General features: G+C 39.1%; 1 protein-coding gene across 5 annotated transcripts in view; it reads left to right on the top strand.

The window, feature by feature from the left end:
• LOC131218773 (uncharacterized) overlaps window positions 1–20,227 on the top strand; it is an 82,162-nt gene continuing 61,935 nt past the window's right edge. For 3 of the 5 annotated variants that reach the window (XM_058213552.1, XM_058213551.1, XM_058213556.1), the window contains exons 1-2: window positions 1–155; window positions 2,337–2,442. In XM_058213552.1, the coding sequence (XP_058069535.1) occupies window positions 75–155; window positions 2,337–2,442 (187 nt within the window). In that variant the 5' untranslated portion in view covers window positions 1–74. The remainder of the gene's footprint in view (window positions 156–2,336; window positions 2,443–20,227) is intronic. The other 2 variants (XM_058213554.1, XM_058213555.1) reach the window with 1 other exon arrangement.

The raw sequence follows: 20,227 nt of genomic DNA, 5'->3' as shown, positions 1-20,227 counted from the left end.
TGTGACCATTCCTGAAGTCGTTCTCTACCTCGAGTACTCGCGCGAATAGCCGTAGCACCTTTTCTCCCTCTTTTATGCGCTTTCCGGCCGCCTCTGCTGCTGAAAGAATGGATTTTTACAAGAATAAGCTCGTCCTCGCTCCGATGGTCCGAGTGGTTAGTACAATCCTTCCCTGAATTAACATTTACACCCTCCATTTTTGCTACACACACCCTCCATATTCTAATATCAGTGCTGCAATAGTACATCCCTTTCTATTCGCTATTGTATTACCCAAAGTAGAAAAAAAGGGTTGCATCTATCAAAATTGTGGGTGCAAATAGTGGGCCCCACAGAGCATCTCTTCCTGGGCGATGGTCGATCGTTCGTATTTCGAGCGTTTGATTTAGTGTTTTGTTTGTTTTATGGCATAATTAGTGAAATTTGCGGATGTTTGGTCGCTTGAGTTTTCTTGAATTGGCCGTTTTGAACCGTTAAAACTGACTACCATGCGATTAGGATTAAATAGAAATGTTATTTGTCATATCTGGAGTGGTACTGCGGCCGATCGCTCCGGTTACGTGAAATTAGGGTTTCGTGATGCTGTAGATTGTGTAAATTGTTGTTAAGATTCATTGGTGAATGTTCTCATTGATCCAGTCCGTCCATTAGAAGGCCGAGTTGTGGATAGGATGCCCAACAACCGTATTGTTTGGATGAGCTGAGCTGCACTAGAAGTTGTAGGCAAATCTTTGCACGGTTCGGATCATTCGTTTCCACCAAAAGAGATGTTTTGCAATTCTTTGGGAGGAGCTAGTTTGTAAATTCCATAGTAACGAATTCCTTGCCAACGGTCATATTTTTTGATTCCACATAATTACAATCCCAGTACCCAAACATGATAAACAAAGCCTCTTTCTTGGGGATTTTGTTTCCTAGAAACAAGTTCTTTAGGCCCTTTTAAAATTTAAATTCCTCACACCAAACTACCCGTTCTGGACGGCCTATATCAATGAGCATCTTCACCAATGGCTGTTGGTGAAGGTTGGCGTTTTTCATCCTTATGGAAGAGTGTGGAAAACCAAGGAGAGCAATGAATCTGTATCTGGCTACCTTTCGAGCAATATGTTTTCAGATGGACTTGCATTTACAACACAATTGATTAAGATTGCAATTGGATTAAATTGTGGTTATTCAGTAGAGAGGAAGTGACTAGCCTTACTCAAGTAGTGCTATGATGTCAAGTCCAAAACGGTTGGGCCTGGGTTGGGTCAAGGTCAGCCACGGTGATCTGATACTGTGAGGTTTGAGCTTGAGCTTGACTTGGGACTGAATGGGCCATTTTTTAAGGATGAGGCCCAATCTGATTAAGAGCTTGGACCCTTGAGAAATTACTAATGAATATCATTGGTATGTCATACATGGATATACAACGAATCATGATATCCAAAAATGGTTACATAACAGCCGTTACCTATTAATGTTGGGTACCATTACATAACGTTAATGGTCGGTACCGTTATGTGTTACAGGGCTGTAATGGCCGTTACGGAAAAAATGGCCCACAATGGCTTGTAATGAGATCATTACTTTCTTGTTTTTTTGTTTTTTTTTTTTTGGGGGCGGGGGGCAGAATGGCTGTTACGGCTTGTATTGTAATTGTAACGACGGTGGCCGTTACGGCTACCATTACCATTATTGAATACCTTGCAACTAATATAAATTATTACTGTCAACCATCAGGTCCCAATTGAACAGACTAGTGTTACTTGAGCCGAGCCTGACTGTTCATTATCAGGCTTGAACTTTCAGACCTGACTCAACCTGATGAACCTAGGAGTTTGGGCCCAAGCCTGACCCATGATGGGCCAGGTCAAAGACCAAATGGGCCAACCCGACCGGACCCATTGGCACCCTTAACTCATATCAAGGGAGTGACTCCATATGATTGTCTCAAATTGGATTAGAAACAATAATAATTGAAACATCTTTCAAAAAAAAAAAAAAACAATAGTGATTGAAATGTGGGGCTAGTCATTCCCTCCCATAAACCTAGTGGGGCTAGTCCTATTTTGGACTTGTGCCCTCAATTGAACCTTGTTGAGCATCCAAATGCACCTTAATCTTTTGTAGGGTTGGTCACTCCATTGGCATTTTGACAGTTTCATCAATAAAATCTATTAACTAGGATAATGATCCATCAGGATTTTGCAGTTGTTTGTAAAATTACTCTCTATATCAGCACAGTTTTCATCTCCCTTATATGCATCCTTTCATATAAACTCTTTCATTTTCATGTGTGAGTTGTGTAAGTTTTGGAAGCTAAAGTACCTTTTTCCCCCCCTTCATGCATGTAGGGAACGCTACCATTTAGGTTATTGGCTGCTGAATATGGTGCAGATATTACCTATGGGGAGGAGATTATAGATCATAAAATGGTGAAATGTGAACGGCGGATAAATGGTAATGCACTCTAAAGGATATATGATCGTTGATCCAAGGATTTTCACCATATACTTTTGGTTTGGACAAGTGGGGCCTATGGTTTGGTGATGGGTCTGTTGGTCTGATATGAATCAATGTGGGCGGACCATGCCTTGAAAATCTCCAAGATTGGAAGATCCTATCCACCAATCTTGGTCTTTTCTTAGTTGAATGTGGACTATTGCTGCATTTCTCTTATTGACCACCTATGTGCAAGTCACTAATTGAAAAGCTAGGACTGTCCTATTGCAGTGATTTTTGGGGGCATGGTCCATCTGCTTCGGGGCCCAACAGATCAATGGTTTGGATTACGGAACCATGGGCTCCATTCATGTGAATTGAAAAGCTGAGTGTACAGGTGGGGAATCAACTAGTTCCTATCTGCTATACTTGAAAAGAAATACGTTAAGTGGTATCATGTATTGGGATTTTCCTTTTTATTTATTTTAGCACCTTTAATTTATACTGTAGGGTTATGTCTCAATGTTTTTTTTTTTTTTTTTAAATTATTTATAAAGATGATGCATTTATTAAAGCCAAAGGCAGAAAGAAAACAAGAAGCAAGAAACAAACAAACAACAAAGAAAAGAAAAAAGAAGAAGAAAAGAATAGAAAAGCAAACCTAAACAAGCTTACCTCATCTAGAAAACAAAAATCACAAAAACCTTAGGGAACTCACTCCCTAGCATACATAGCAACCTGACTATTGACTCCATTGCCGGATCCTTTAACATTGTGAAAAACCTGATCATTTCTCTCCAACTAGATGGACTATAGGGCGGCAAGGAGGGCAACCTTCCACTTAGCAGCTCTGAGAAGACCGCCCCACCACTATGCCAAGACAAAATTAATCTAGCAAGAGAGCACAACATCACCCAGCTTACATTGGTAGATTTGAAGATACCAGACCAAATAATGCGAGAGAGAACAATGGATGAACAAATGGTCGATCGATTCTTCTGCTTTCAGATAGAGAGGGCACGCATTGGGCAGAATGAGCGATCTCGTGCTCAGATTGTTGATGGTGAGAATCTTCTTTCTCCCAGCAAGCTTGGCGAAAGTTGCAACCTTGGGGGGGAGCTTTATAGGACCACATGAACATCGTGTTGCTAGGGGCAACTGCAGGCTCAGACTGAGAGAGCAACACAAACGACTTGAGAAGACCCCGAACTTGGAAAAGCACTAGACCAGTGAATCTCCGGTTCCAGGAACTGGTGCAGATGAGATAGAAGGGCAATCAAATCAACGAACTTTGAATTTGACAACTCACCGTGACAAGGAGGTAACCACACACCCTTGGAGCCTTGGAGAGAGAAGCAGTTGGTATTCGAGATATTAGGCACAGTGCAAAGATTAACGAGGGCAGGGAAAGAAGTGCGAAGAGGGGAATCCCCGCACCACACAGCATCTCAAATGCTCACCTTGGACTCATCCCTGATAACAAAACTAGGGCCCTCAACCAATAAGGGGGCAAGCCTGGCCACTGATTTCCGCAAAAACGAAGCCCCTGTAAATGGAGAATTCATCATCCGTTGCCACGTTGACTTTAAAGACCCATTTCAACATTTTCATATTTAAAACTTTAGTTGGACAAGCCTAATTGAAAATTCAAAGCATACTCATGTAGAGATGGAATGGCATGTGTATTGTCATAGAATTCGGGTAAGGGAAGTAAAGGTAGCCCTATCAAGGATGACAAGCAGAAAGGCAGTGGGAACAGATGATGTGGTAGATTTTGAGCAAAGCCGGATTAGTATGGTTAACTATTCTTTCAACAAAAAATTACAGATGGAAAATGCTCAATGACTAGAGGAGAAGTTGGTGATAAATACTTATCAAGTACAAAGGATATATACGAAGTTGATGCAACTGTTGAGCATCAAACTTATGAATCACGCTATGAAGCTCTAGGAAAGGGTGGTCGAATAGAGACTAAGAGAAGCGACAATGATCTTAGAAAATCAGTTTGACTTTATGCCAGGGTGTAAACAATCAGAACTATTTTTCTACTTAGACAATTGATAGAAGGATTTAGAGTGAAGAGGAAAAATCTATTGTATGCTTCAATTTGCCTAGGGAGGAAGAATCTCTCATAAATACAAGGTTGTGATGATGATGTTGACGATGACTGATTTAGAGATCTGTTTACTTTATTTATTGTATTATTTCTGTTATTATTATTATTATCATGTTAATTGGACAAGTGCAGGCACCACGTCCTATTAAACGCCACCATATCAACTCCTAAAAACATTATAGTGTCATAGTTATTTTAATTATCGGCACAAGTACACAAAAACACAGACAAAAGGATATGCACATGCCTTCTTTGAGATATAGATAAACATATACTAGGGGTTCCACTAAGCTCACCCGCACATCTACATGTAGCTTCACGTGTCAACACAGGTTGGTTGGACATTGGGAGCAGGTGGACCCCGCACTGTAGATAACCTGGACAGTTCACTTGTCAGATGGGCACTCGTATACGTCGAATGTGGACTGTTGGCATTTTTTAATTGGTCAATTGTTTTCATATGTGCAGCCTATCTAGTGTCGTCAGGTGCGATCGTACAATCACATAAGGAGGCCCAGATTGCATATGCGATGATGGCTTATGCCATCTGCAGCATATGCGATTGCATAATCATATACTCATGGATTAATGCCATATGCGATCGCATATGCAGTCCAATGATTAAAAATCTTACTGGTAGACCTTAAATTCCATTTAAATAAACCTATTTCATTGTAATCTTTGTAATTAGTAGCTACTAGTTAGTACCTAAGCTACATAAGTAAAGTGTAATAATCAACAAGTCACACTTAGGTGCCATTTGATAAAACTTAATTTCAAGACTTATCACTGGAAATTGCCATTTTTAGTGATTTTGGAAATTCAAAACTATTTGGTAAAGGTAAAAGATTAAGCACTTAATGTTAAAAATCATTTAAATTTGGCGTTTTTCTTTTTTCTTTTTTTTTTTTTGCCAATGACAGGGCATGCACTTATCACTTATCACTGAATGCGGTAAGTGATTTTTCTTTAAATTTTTGGATCATGATTGATGAAAATATCCCTACCAACATTTTGAAAAGACAACATTACCCTCCCATGTTTTTAAAACATGGGAAAGTTTTGTGGGCCCCATCATAATGTATGTGTTTTATTTGCACCATCCATCCAATTTGCCAAATCATTTTAGGGCATGAGCGAAAAAATGAGGTAGATCCAAAGTTCAAGTGGACCACACCAGAAAGCAATGGGGAAAATGATGCCCACTGTTGAAACCTTCTTAGGGCCCACCTTGATGTTTATTTGCCATCCAACTGTCCATAAGGTTGCAATGATCTGGATGAAGGGAAAACACAAATATCAACTTTATCCAAAACTTTAGTGGCCCCTAGGAAGTTTTCAATGGTAGGTGTTCAATCCTCACTGTTTTCTGTGGTGTGGTCCACTTGAACTTTGGATATGCGATTTTTGGGCTCGTGCCCTAAAGTGAATTGACAAAATGGATGGATGATGTGGATAAAACACATACATCATGGTGGGGCCCACATAACTTTCCCACGTCAACACAGACCAAGGTGCCATATTCTTCCCTCTGCAATCCAAGTGGACACATGTGGGTGTTGCCTTGACCGTGAGGCCCACCTCGATGTATGTGTTGTATATCAAAGCTGTCCATTAATTTATCGAGATAATTCTAGGGCATGGTCCAAAAAATGAAGCATATCCAAACTCATGTGGACCACACCACATGAAAATAGTGGTGATTGAACGCCAACCATCAAAAACTTCCTAGGGCCCACTATAATGTTTATTTGCCATTCAACCTGTTGATTAGGTCACATAGACCTGGATGAAGGGAAAACACAAATATCAGCTTCATCCAAAACTTTTGTGGCCCCCAATAAGTTTTTAATGGTGGGCGTTTGATCCCCACAAAATTTTGTGGTGTGGTCCACTCGAGCTGTGGATCTGCCTCATTTTTGGGTTTGTGCCTCAAAATGACTTGACCAAAATGGATGGACAGCGTGGACATAACATATACATCATGGTGAGGCCCACAAAGCTGTCATGTCAACACGACAACTACCTAGGTGCCATTTTCTACGGCACGCAATCAGAGAGTAAAAAAGGGTGCGGGTGAGCTGTTGCTAGGTAGGCACGTTAATGGGTGTTGCCTTGACCGTGGGGCCCGCCTTGGTGAATGTATTGTAAATCCAAGTTGTCCATTAGTTTTTCTAGATCATTCTAGTGCATGGTCCCAAAATTGAAGAAGAACCAAATCTCAAGCGGACCACACCATAGGAAATAGTGGTGATTAAACACCCACCATAAAAAACTTCTTGAGGGCCACAAAAGTTTTGAATCAAGCTGATATTTGTGTTTTCCCTTCACCTAGGCTTGTGTGACCTAATCAACAGGTTGGATGGCAAATAAACATTACAAAGGGCCCTAAAAACTTTTTAATAGTGGGCGTTCAATCACCACTGTTTTCTGTGGTGTGGTACACCTGAGATTTGGATCTGTCTCATTTTTGGGCTCATACCGTAATATTAGCTCGCAAAATGGATGGATAGAGTGGATGAAACACATGCATCTTGGTGGGGCCCACATAGCTTTTCCTGCACCGACAACGCACTGACAAATACCAAGGTGGTATTGGCGGCGTCGCTACCGAATTTGAGTCCATGTCGGATATAGCACAGGTCGGTACCGCGTTGGCATGACAAAGTTCTGTTAGCTAGCCCCACCATGATGTGTGTTATATATCCACATTGTCTGTCCATTTTGTGAGAACATTTTAGGGTATAGCCCCAAAAATGAGGCAAATTCAAAGCTCAAGTGGACCACACCACATAAAATAGTGGGGATTGAATGCTTACCACTAAAAGCTTCCTTGTGCCACAAAAGTTTTGGATCAAGCTGATATTTGTGTTTTCCTTTCATCCAAGTCTATGTGACCTTATGAATAGGTTAAATGGCAAATAAACATCATGGTGGGCCTTGGGAAGGTTTCAATGGTGGGCGTCATTATCCCCATTGCTTTCTATGGTGTGGCCTACCTGAGATTTAGTTCTGCTTTATTTTTAGGCCCATGCCCTAAAATGAGCTAGAAAAATGGATGGACGGTGTGGATATACAACACATACATCGAGGTGGGGCCCACGGTCAGGATTGCACCCATCCAATTGGAATCGTGTTTGTTGAAGACTATTTTGATAGTTTGTCACGGTGTTTAAAATGGTGGCAACTTGTCTGTCATACACATTGCATTGCGTAGATGTATGCCTGTCCAGACAGTCCGAGCTGTGGGTCCATTGTAAATGGATCATAGCCTTAAAATCAAGGTCATCTAGAGATATAATAATTCAATTTGTGGTTTCAACTGGATGACTAAAACTAAATTAGTTGCAATATCAATGTGCTAATTCGGATGGATTAAAATCATCCAATCAATATGATCTTTGAGTTATTGCTCCATCTAAAATGGAGTCCATCAATGGTGTGGCCTATCTTGACAGCTTGTAGAGAATATTTTCTGTAATTTTTCGTATATTATTGTACAAAGATGGAAGGCTACATATAGCAGTTGGGTATGGCCTATATTAGGCTATGCGTATATTATACCTCTAATTAGGGGATTACAGCCACCGTTTACTCCTACAATCTCTCTAACATACAACTCATGCCAACACTACCCCTGGCGCGTATAGATTTCTAATGCCCAACTTGTCAAGTGAGTTGTGGAAGTTCTTGCTACACATGGCTCTGGTAAGAATATCTGCCAATTGATCTTCGGACTTTACGAACGGGAATCGGATTATCTTGGCTTCAAGGTTCTCTTTGATAAAATGCCGATCTACCTCCACATGTTTGGTTCGATCATGTTGGAAGGGATTATGAGAGATATCGATAACAGCGTTCTTGTCACAGAAGAGATCCATCTCACGGTTTGGAGTGAAGCCAATGTCTGTCAACAGTCTTCTTAGCCATAGGAGTTGCAAAGACCCTTAGCCATCCCACGAAATTCTGCTTCTGCACTTGATAATGCTACTACCTTCTATTTCTTCCTTCTCCACGTCACCAAGTTCCCTCCAACAACAAGTGTACAATACCCCGAGGTAGACTTTCTATCAGAAATATTTCCCGCCCAGTCAGCATCTGTGTAGCCTTCAATCCTTAGATGATTGTTCTTTGAGAACATAAGTCCTCTTTCAGGGGAGGACTTTAGGTACCTGAGGATTTGGATTACCGCATCCATATGATCTTTACTCGGGCAATGCATAAACTGGCTCACCACACTCACTGCATAAGCAATATCGGGTCGTGTATGTGAGAGATAAATGAGCTTCACAACCAATCTCTGGTACCTTCCTTTGTCTGTTGGCACTTGGTCAGGGTAGTCTCTAAGTTTGTGATTCTGGACTCTTGGTATATTTGCAGGTTTACATTCCAGTAATCCAACTTCTAATAATAAGTCTAGGGTATATTTTCGCTAAGAAAGAAATATACCTTGCTTGGATCTAGCGACCTCAATTCCTAAAAAATACTTGAGCCCTCCCAAAATTTTCATTTCAAACTCGGCTGCCAATTGTTCTTGAAGTTTCGAGATTTCCTCCTGATCATCTCCTGTAATAATCATGTCGTCTATGTACACTATCAAAGCTGTTATCTTGCTTCCTTGATGTTTCAAGAAGAGAGTATAGTCTGAATTACTCTGTTGAAAACCATACTTCCTCATAGCCAAGCTAAGCCGTCCAAACCAGGCTCGAGGAGATTGTTTCAAGCCGTAAAGTGTTCGTTGTAGTTTACATACAACTCTACTAGAGGTCGCCTTATACCCTAGGGGAACATCCATGTAGATCTTCTCCTCAAGATCTCCATGGAGGAAGGCATTCTTCACATCGAATTGATGCAATGGCCAGTCCAGGTTCGCTGCAAGAGATAGTAGAACTCTAATAGTATTTAACTTGGCCACTGGTGAGAATGTCTCCTGATAATCTACCCCATATGTCTGAGTATAGCCTTTTGCTACTAGTCGTTTTGTAGCGCTCGATTGTTCCATCAACTTTGTACTTGATAGAGAATACCCATTTGCACCCCACTGTCTTCTGTCCTTCAGGTAAAGGAACAAGGATCCATGTCTCGTTCTTCATTAGTGCCTCCATTTCTTCTTTCATTGCTTGAACCCATCTTGGATCCTTCAATGCCTCGTCGACACTTGTAGGAATATGGTGCGAAGATAGATCATTCGCAAAGTTCTTGAGTGGTTCAGAGAGTCTCTCTGTAGAGACATAATTGGCAATGGGATATTTTGATCTTTGTGCCTCGATCTCAGGTGAGTATCTATTCGGTGGTTTGCTACGATTATGCCTGAAAGGTAGCTCATAACAACGATTAACCTCGTTATTGGAGACGAGGTGTGGTAGGAGAACTTACCTCGGTGATATTCTTAGGAGACGGGTCGTTAGGCACTGAGGAGTGGGGGGGTAAGACACATCCATAGTCACATAGGTTAGCCGAGCAGTCGGGTCGTAACAACGATAACCTTTCTGATGGACGACATATCCCAAGAAGAGGCATCGAAGAGCACACGGGTCCAGCTTTGTCCGTTGAGTTTTGTGGAGGTGAACAAAGGCAACACACCCAAAGATGCGAGGTGGAAGCATCAATGTCGTAGGTAAGGTGACATAGGTTGACAGAGTTTGCAGCGGGGTCTTAAACTCGAGTACTTTGGAGGGCATCCGATGGATTAGGTACACCGCAGTAGCCACTGCATCAGGCCAGTAGGAGCTCGGAACGTGTGCCCCAAGTAGCAGTGCTTGAGCCGTTTCAAGAATGTGGCGATTTTTCCGCTCGGCAATACCATTCTGCTGAGGTGTTTGAGGACACGATGTCTCATGAATCGGTTCGTGATGATTGAAATGCGCACGGAACTTATGATTTACATACTCGCCACCATTATCGGACCTAAGAATCTGAAGTTTAGCGGAGAACTGAGTTAGAATCATATCATGAAAAGATCGAAACATGGTAAAGACTTCATCCTTATGTTGCAATAAGTATAGCCAAGTCATTCGAGTGCAGTCATCAACGAAAATCACAAAACAGCGGAAACCAGATAAAGTAGGCTTCGGGGAAGGCCCCCACACATCAGAATGAACTAAAGCAAATGGAACTTCACTTTTATTCATACGTAAAGGATAAGGTACGTGATGACTCTTGGCTAAAATGCAAGTCTCACACTTAAAATGCGAAACAGACAACTCTGAAAATAAATCAAGAAACAAATGCTGCAAATAACCAAACGAAGGATGGCCTAACCGACAGTGCCAAAGTCAAATCTGCTCTGCCTTGGTATCACTCGGCTGACCAACATGATGTAGGTGGCTCATGCTGAAGTCATCCATATAATAGCCCCCCCCCCCCCTTAGTACCACGCCCAATGATCTCCTTCGAGAGTATCCTGAATAAGACAATTTCGGGTAAATCAGTACAGTGCAATTGAGTTCTTTAGTAATTTGACTCACAGATATTAACTTGTGAGAAAGGGAAGGCACAAGTAAGGTATTAAATAATGATAAAGTTGGTGATAACATTACCGTGCCAGCCCCTTTTACCAAATAGATAACCCCATTGGCATTGGCAATACTATCTCACCGAGGAGGAGTATGTTGACAAAAATCCCATGCATCAAATGTCATATGGTCAGTTGCTCTGGAATCAAGAATCCATGTGTTGCAATCATCACTGCTTTTAAACCCGAGTAGAGCCATACCTGAATTGGAGGTGGGAGGTTTGGTCGGAATTAGGGATAAGTGCGGTTCTGCTGCCGCCACTGCAGCCTTACCAGTATTGGCATCATTAGTGGCTCCATCACGCCTCTTCTTGGCTTGAAGATCATGCCACCAATCTGGATATCCATGCAATTTAAAGCATGCGTCACGGGTGTGCTTAGCGTTCCCACAATGAGAGCATTTTGTCCCCTCGGTATTGATCTTTTGCTTCTGATGTGGACTAGCATTGGACCTATTGCTGTTTAAAGACACAGATCCGCCATTAGTGGCAGAACTCGAGCCATTCTTGACGCTTTTGGAGGCCAAGACTGCTCTGGGTGTGTCATCTACGCCGCCAGTTGCTGTCATCATAGCCTGTTAGGCAGCTTCTTGACAGACATGGGCATATGCTTGCTTTACCATAGGAAAATGTTACATCTATAATACTCCACTGTGAATATGGTCTAGGTGGTCATCAAGGCCATCCAAGAAAACATACGCCCTGTCTTCTTGAAGGATAGAGTTATAGTGCTGCACATCAATCGGGCACTCCATGGGATTTGGGCGACGAAAATTGATTTCTCACCAAAGTCCCTGCAGTTCGTTGTAGAACTTTTCCAACGAACCACCAGCTTGCTTTAGTTTGCTTACACGCCGCCGGAGTTCGTAGACTTGGGAGGTATCACTTCCGTCAAAAAATGTGGTGGTAATAGCATCCCACACTTGTTTGGTGGTTGGATATCGAATGAAGGTGCTGATAAGAGAGGCTTCCATAGAGTTGATTAACCATCCTTTGACTATTGCATTGTCGGTTCGCTACCGCCTGAACGTGGAATCCTTTGGAGACAGCTAAGGAAGGTCACCATTGATATATCTCTATTTATATTTGGCTACGATATACATCTAAACCACTTAGGACCAGAGGCATAATTAGATCCATCCAATTTGATGCCAATCGGTGCAGCACCCACGTCTGTTATCGGTGTCAAGACTGAAACTTTATTTAAAGCTTCAGTCACCTTCGTGGTCAGTTCCATCAAGGTAGAAGATGATGGAGACTCACCAAGGTTGGAATCAGTGTCGGCCATGGGAGAAGTAGGGTGTGAAGACTTCGGTTTAGGAGGCTACAGATATCAAAGAACAGGGGATCGACTGCTTTGATACCATGACAACTTGTAGAGAATATTTTTAGTAATTTTTCATATATTATTGTACAAAGATGGAAGGCTACATATAGCAGTCCGATATGGCCTATATTAGGCTATGCGTATATTACACCTCTAATTAGGGGATTATAGCTAGGGATTACAACCACCATTTACTTCTACAATCTCTCTAACATACAACTCACGCCAACACGTCTCACCAATGCGCTTTGACCACAAAACTAAAAGTCATGTGTAGAAACTGAAAATTTGAACATATGGTGCATATCCTTGAGACGAGTATCATCTACTTGCCTCCTCAATCAATTCATGTTACTACATGTGGTAAACATAAAAGATCTAGACCATTCATTTACTTGGCTTTATTTGGTGGGGAAAATATTAAAATTTTATTGGATCAGGCAAAGGTGTGCCAAATTTGGAGGCATGACTAACAAAATTTGGTCTCATACCTCTGTCAGGTAGAAATTGGGACAATAGGGGCAAATATGACAAATTCTAAGGGGTTGTTTGGCATTGAGGATTTGGTGGGATTTGAGGGTATTCCAAATCTAGAGGATTTCAAATCCTCACCTTTGGTGGGTTTTGCAATCCCTTCCTTTTGCTTGGATTTCCAATCCTCTCCTTCTTTTTTTTGGCTCATTTTTAAAGGTAGGAGAGTCGCATGTGTCACACGTGTCATGAGGCTACTAATCTATTGGGCACGTGGCCCACTGATGATATCCCAAATCAATCAGATTATTAACCGCGTCACTAAAATTACTTCAATAGAATGATCCGAGCAGTTCTAACATTGTCCATGTAAATCAATGGTTAAAAATCGTTGGTTAGTTGCTTGATTGTGATCTTATGCTTGTGGCCCCATCTGAGGCTTGAAATTTCATCATTTTCGGCCAATGTATACATTTCAATGGGCTTATTACAATCATTGTGGTCAAACATCACATGTTTACCTTAATTAGGGATATTAAAGTAGATTTAGTAATTAAATTCAAACTCTTGTAAATATACTACATAATTTAAGTGCATAGCTATTTTTTGAATTGTAGGGATTCCCAATCCATGGTGCCAAACGCAATCGGTGGATTATGAATCTAGGGTATTTCAAATCCAAGGATTTCGAATCCACAATGATGCCAAACGAGGCCTAAATTTTCAGACATTTGTAGTTTGTGTTTACCAAATAAGTTTTTGTGAAAAAAGTGCTTATTTTCAGATATCATGACATTTTCCAAAACAATTACCAAATGGATTTTTCAGTACTTAAAAGTACTAAAATTTAGTACTTCAAGTTTTCAATACTTAAATGGGGCAGGGACACCCTGATGTCATAAAAAAAGTTTTCAACACTTAAATTAATTTTCAGACCTTAATTTTTAGTTTACCAAACGGCACCTTATTTAACAGTAAGTCATCTTCTAAGTTCTAAATTCTCTGGAAGGGGCTTTTAGGGGAGGCAACAGGGACACCGAGTATCAATAGGAGGTAGAGGTGGCAGCGGGAGTGGGGGTAGAGTCGGAGATTCATTAACAAGTAACAAATAATGAATTTTTTTAGTTGAGAAATGAAATCTTGATGACTGATGAGTTAAAAATTGCAAAATAGTGAAATAAAAACTACAAATTACAACTTAAAAGTTACAAAATACAGACTTACAACCAATGTTCGAAATATCGGTATCGCATTTTTGGGATATGGATACGTATCGTTTATCGCATGGTATATATTGGTTGTATCATGTAACGTATCGCTGTTGTTGGAAACATGGGAAAACAATGGAAAATTGGTTGAATGTTTCGATGAAACTTCGGTGATTGTTAAAAAAGACATCAATACACACTTATAAATCAAAACATTACAAAAAACTAGTACGCATAATCGGTTTTCTTTGCATGGTGTCCTAATCTATGTGTTGTCTAACTGTATTGATGCAAGTATATTCAATGTCTATTCATATAATTTATCAATGTAAGAAAACATGTGGAAACACAAGCAATACATTCAAAAGAAAAAGAAGAATCACTAGATTAGGTTACAAACATTTTAATGTGATGTTTGATCACAGAGATTGCAAACGATTTGTGAGAAATTGGGAAAATTTGATTTTTTTTTCAATTTTTTGTCACTCAGCCCATCTCCTCCAAATCTCGAAATCGAAGCTCCCAATCCATGATTTTTCATGTAGAACATTTTTAGGGCATGAACCCTAAAATGAAGAAGATCTAAATCTCAGGTGGACCGTACAACAATGGTGATTGAATGCCATATCATTAAAAACTTACTAAGACCCACCTTATGTTTCCATAATATTTATTTTTACTAATGGATGGATGGATGGATGGATGTTTGAATGATCGGATGCTTGGATGGATGAATGGATAAATGGTTGGATGCATGAACGAGCTGGGATGGTTGGATGGATGAGATGGATAAATGGTTGGATGCATGAATGAGCTGGGATGGTATAACTATAGATTTTCTAAATCTCTTTGTATTTAGATATAAAGTTTCTAGTAAACTCAACCTCATTTTTTAGGCGAGTCTCTATCACGTAATGATAGGAATGAGGTTTTAATCTAGGTCCAAATTGACCTATAGCTTCCACCATAACCTTGAAGCTCTTCAACTTTATGGTGTTGAATGTAACACCGTCTTGATACAACCACTTTACGATATACTGTATTGTGGTTTTCCTATTCTTTGACTATGGTGATTGATGTAAATGGGTTGATAGTAAGAGATCGGATATAATGCTGACTTGTTAACTGTATGTCTAGTGAGTTAAAGTAGAAATCGATCAAATTGACAGTATGTAAGTGAAAGTTATAAAGTACTTAGAGATGGCATGATGAATTCGAGTGTATTGAATTAGTAAAATTTGGAGTAATGTATCATGGTGATCAGATTAGGCTGAGTTGACAATTATGTTAACTGTTATTACTTGACAGATAAGATTTGTAAAGTAACTATATGTTGTAATGTCATGACATTAAACTTATTACGGATTTGAGATTGAGTTATGAGTGATGATTTGGATAGAGTTGAAAGGTTGGACTGGTTGAGCTATGTAAATTTTAATTGATTGAGGACCTATTTGATGGTATAATTTTGGCAATAATTTATAGATTGAATGTTATGGCATTGTGTGTTCATTGTTTGGAATTTGGTTTAAATTTTGCAATATGACTTATGTTAAATGTGCATTACGGTGATTGAGGATATTGTTATTACTATCCAGTTGTAATAATTTTTACATAATTGATACTTAATGTGTAGTTAATACATTGTTATGTAGAAGTGTTATGACAGTGATGCTATTTATTGAGGTGATTGATGCTTTGATTAGCTTGTAGGTTTAATTTGTAGATATAATTAATGATTTTGTAAGTTTTAATATGGATAATTATGTTACACTAATGGTTTTATGGGTTAAGTTTAATTCCAATTGCTTATGTGTATTGGTGAATGTTATATCTAAGCATCTTTAATGCTTCAATGTATTTGTGTAACATATTTAAATTCTTGGTATTTATCCTGGGTAGTATCTATAATTTACTATGTTTACATTATTAAATCCGTTACATGGTTATATTTGGATTCACTTTAAGCTTAAATTATTTATAGTTTGTACTATGATCTAAATTTCTATTTAAGTCAAATTGTATATGAGTTATGTTATGTAATTATTGTATTGGGGATGCTTAATACATTCATTGTAACTTAAGTTGATTATGGTTACTTGCTACTATTTTTGACTTTCTGGATAATGATTCTATGGTTTAGTAAGTAGCTACTTGAAATCTGATTAGTGATTATCAACTTATAATGACTATTTAAGAATCTAATTAATTATGAATGTATTACATGGAATATTACGGTATATGTAGAAATAGATTGATAAGTTAATACGTTATATGATTGACTAACTATAATCATTGAATATCGTATCTTTAGATGACTTGACATAGATATATATCTATGAATGTAATATGAATGTATTAATTGAATATTAATAGCTACATTAAATGATAATATATTATAGATTAATGTAATGTATAATTAACTAGTATTTATAATTGCATTTCTTAATATAGTGTATACATATATGATATAACTATGTATGTTAATGATCATCTTGACAGCCATTTACTTGTGGTCAGATGTCCCATGTCTACATTTGTTACATCTATTGTAGTGTAATGTGCTGTAATGTATCCAATACGCTATGAGTATCTTCAGGATAGTGAGACACATCGAGTATGATGACCACAACTGGTTACATACTAATATCGTTAACAATTGAAACTTATGGTTATAGTCAATGGATAATGACGATAGATCCGTCATAATAAACTTATTGGAATTATCCAATGGACATCCAAGATTGATGCATCGGCCCATTCTTACTCAACCGATTGTTTATTCAAATTGTTAGATTGTGTAGTTGAGGAGGTTTGAGAAGAATATATTGTCCAAGTTATCATACACAACGCGACCTCTTATATAGCTACCGGTCGCCTTCTTGTGGGGAAGATGCGCAATTTATTTTGGACCCTATACGCGGCACATTGTATTGATCTAATGTTAAAAGATGTAGGTAGGTTGTATATTAAGGTAATTGTTAGGGCTAGGAGAATTATGGTCTTTATGTGTAAATATATCATTCTTCTCCATCACACGAGAAGTTACATTGGGTGTAATTTGCTTGGTCCAGTCGTCACTCGATTCGCAACAACTTTTTTAACATCACAAAGGTTACATTGAAATTTTTTTGAGCTTAGAACCTTTGTAGTGTTAGCCGATTGGAATAATTGGCTCTGGTGAAGGAAGGCCGAAGGAAAGTTAGCACAACAAACCATTCTTTCCCAATCATTTTGGAATCAAGTGATAAGGCCTTAAAATTGTCTAAACCCTTAGTAAGTGTGTTACAATTGGTGGATGGCGATGAAAAGTCACCCATGGGGTTATATCTACGATGTGATGGAGATGACCAGAGACAAAACCATGGACCACTTCAACTATAAAAAGCGTGAGTACAGGCTCATCTTGGATATTATAGATAAGAGTTGGGGCAGTCAAATGCCATCCTCATTGTATTCAGTTGTCTCCATCCTTAATTCGGCCTTATTCTTTGCGTTTGTTGATCGGTCTGTGGCATCGACGACGCATATGGTCAAATTTGTTGATGTGTTAAGAAGAATGATTCCAGATAAAGAAGAGCATGATAAGATTTCTCAAGAGATGGACATCCTCATGAAAAGCGCATGGATTTTCTTAAGAGATAATTATTGGGCATAGTAGTAGTATGAAATTGCCAAGTATGTATTACAAAGTATGAATACAATGGTTCTTAGTTATTACTTCTTACAAGAGTTACAACTTATAATGTAAGAAGTCTAACTTAAAATTTATTTGCATAGCTAACTGGTGATGAATGTATGGGGTTGAACCAAACAGGAGGGATTCGACATTACAGAAGTTGGCCATGAGAATTCTTGGCCTATGTGTTCTACTAGCGGCTGCGAGCACAACTGGAGTACATTCGAGTCAGTAAGTTCTAATGGATGGATGTTTGAATGATTGGATGGTTGGATGGATGGATGGATTAATGGTGGGATGCATGAATGAGCTGGGATGGATGGGATGGATAAATGGTCGGATGCATGAATGAGCTGGGATGGTTGGATGGTATAAATATAGATTTTCTAAATCTCTTTGTATTTAGATATAAAGTTTCTAATAAACTCAACCTCCTTTTTTAAGAAAGTCTCTATTATGTAATGATAGGAATGAGTTTTAAGGAATGGGTTTTAATCCAGGTCCAAATTGACCTATAGCTTCTACCATAACCTTGAAACTCTTCAACTTTATGGTGTTGAATGCAACACCGGCTTGATACAACCACTTTGCGATATATTGTATTGTGGTTTTCCTATCCTTTTGCTTATAGCGGTTTTTCAATGTTGTTTATGCAGGTCCTTTGCCTTTACCCTTTGGTCAACCACATTATCAGGATATGGTTTACACCACCTATCCATAGGCCCATGCACATAGGTTATTTTTGGTCTATATTGCCCTGTGTACGTAGGTGGTTTAGATGCATCCAAATCAACAAAATCAATGTCCCCACATACTTCTTTGTATAAAGTCATTTTGAATAACGGTGGTGTCATGTCTTTTTCGAGCATGCTTATCCTTGTACTCCATGGTTTTCATTCGGATTTCTTGGGTAACATTGAGACATGCTCTTGCATTTTATCTCGATGTGCGTGCAAGGTGTTGCTTGTGCTGGCTAATACCACATGAACTTACAAACCCGTGTAAGTCACATACTATTAACGACTTTCCGATAGCACTGCGATAATGTTCGTACTTCCAACCCGGGTAATTTGACTTGGGTTTCAAAGAAGAAGATTGGGAAGAAGACATGGTGATGGGACTTGATGAGTTGAGTCAAGTAGTCAACAAAGTAGAGATTAGAGAACTAAGTAGCACTAGTAACTAGTAACTAGTAAGTACTAAGTAGTGTATGAGTATGACAAACAAATAAAAATTTGAAAAATAACTAATAAGTAGTTAGTAGTAAGTACTAATTAATAATTATAGCCTACAACTAGTAGTTAAGTACTACTTCCTAATGTAACATTGATATTGTTAATTTGGATGCTTCTATACCACCTACGTCCATGGGGCAATCTAAGCTGGCACCCAAAAGAGCCTGTGGGCATGGGCCTATGTATAGGTAGTGTAAACCACATCTCGAGGATGCAGTTGACCAAAGGGGTTAGGGCAAATGATCCACACAAACCACTTTGGAAAACCATTAGAAGTAAAAAGATAGGAAAGCCATTAGAAGTAAAAGGATAGGAAAACCATAATTCAGTAGCAAAGTGGTTGTACCAGGCCAGTGTTTGCTTTCAATATTGTAAAGTTGAAGAGCTTAAGGTTAAAGTGGAAGCTATAAATTAATTTGAACTTAGATTGAAACCCCTTCCTATTATGAAGTGATGGAGACTTGACTCTAAAAGTAGGATGAGTCTACTAGAAACTTTATTTTTGAATACAAGGAGAGTTGAAAAATCTATGGTTATATGCTAATGGCCGATGAATGGACCGATAGATACCGTCAGTTATTAACAAACTTTCTTGTGAATTATCCAACTGGGACCATAATTTTAAAGTCCGTGGATGCATTGGCCCATTCTCACTCAACCGATTGTTTATTCAAATTGTTAGATTGTGTAGTTGAGGAGGTTTGAGAAGAATATGTTGTCCAAGTTATCATACACAATGCGACCTCTTATGTAGCTTCCGGTCGCCTTCTTGTGGAGAAGATGCGCAATTTATTTTGGACCCTATGCGCGGCACATTGTATTGATCTAATGTTAAAAGATGTTGGTAGGTTGTATATTAAGGTAATTGTTAGGGCTAGGAGAATTATGGTCTTTATGTGTAAACATATCATTCTTCTCCATCACACGAGAAGGTACATTGGGTGTAATTTGCTTGGTCTAGTCGTCACTTGATTCGCAACAACGTTTTTAACATCACAAAGGTTACATTGAAAATTTTTTGAGCATAGAACCTTTGTAGTGTTAGCCGATTGGAATAATTGGCTCTGGTGAAGGAAGGCCGAAGGAAAGTTAGTACAACAAACCATTCTTTTCCAATCATTTTCATATCAAGTGATAAGGCCTTAAAATTGTCTAAACCCTTAGTAAGTGTGTTACAATTGGTGGATGGCGATGAAAAGTCACCCATGGGGTTATATCTACGATGTGATGGAGATGAGCATAAACAAAACCATG

The sequence above is a fragment of the Magnolia sinica genome, chromosome 11, assembly GCF_029962835.1.
Source record: "Magnolia sinica isolate HGM2019 chromosome 11, MsV1, whole genome shotgun sequence".
In the NCBI taxonomy this organism is placed as follows: domain Eukaryota; kingdom Viridiplantae; phylum Streptophyta; class Magnoliopsida; order Magnoliales; family Magnoliaceae; genus Magnolia; species Magnolia sinica.
Note: the sequence above shows the minus strand (reverse complement) of the source record. Positions and strands in the feature narration are given on the sequence as shown.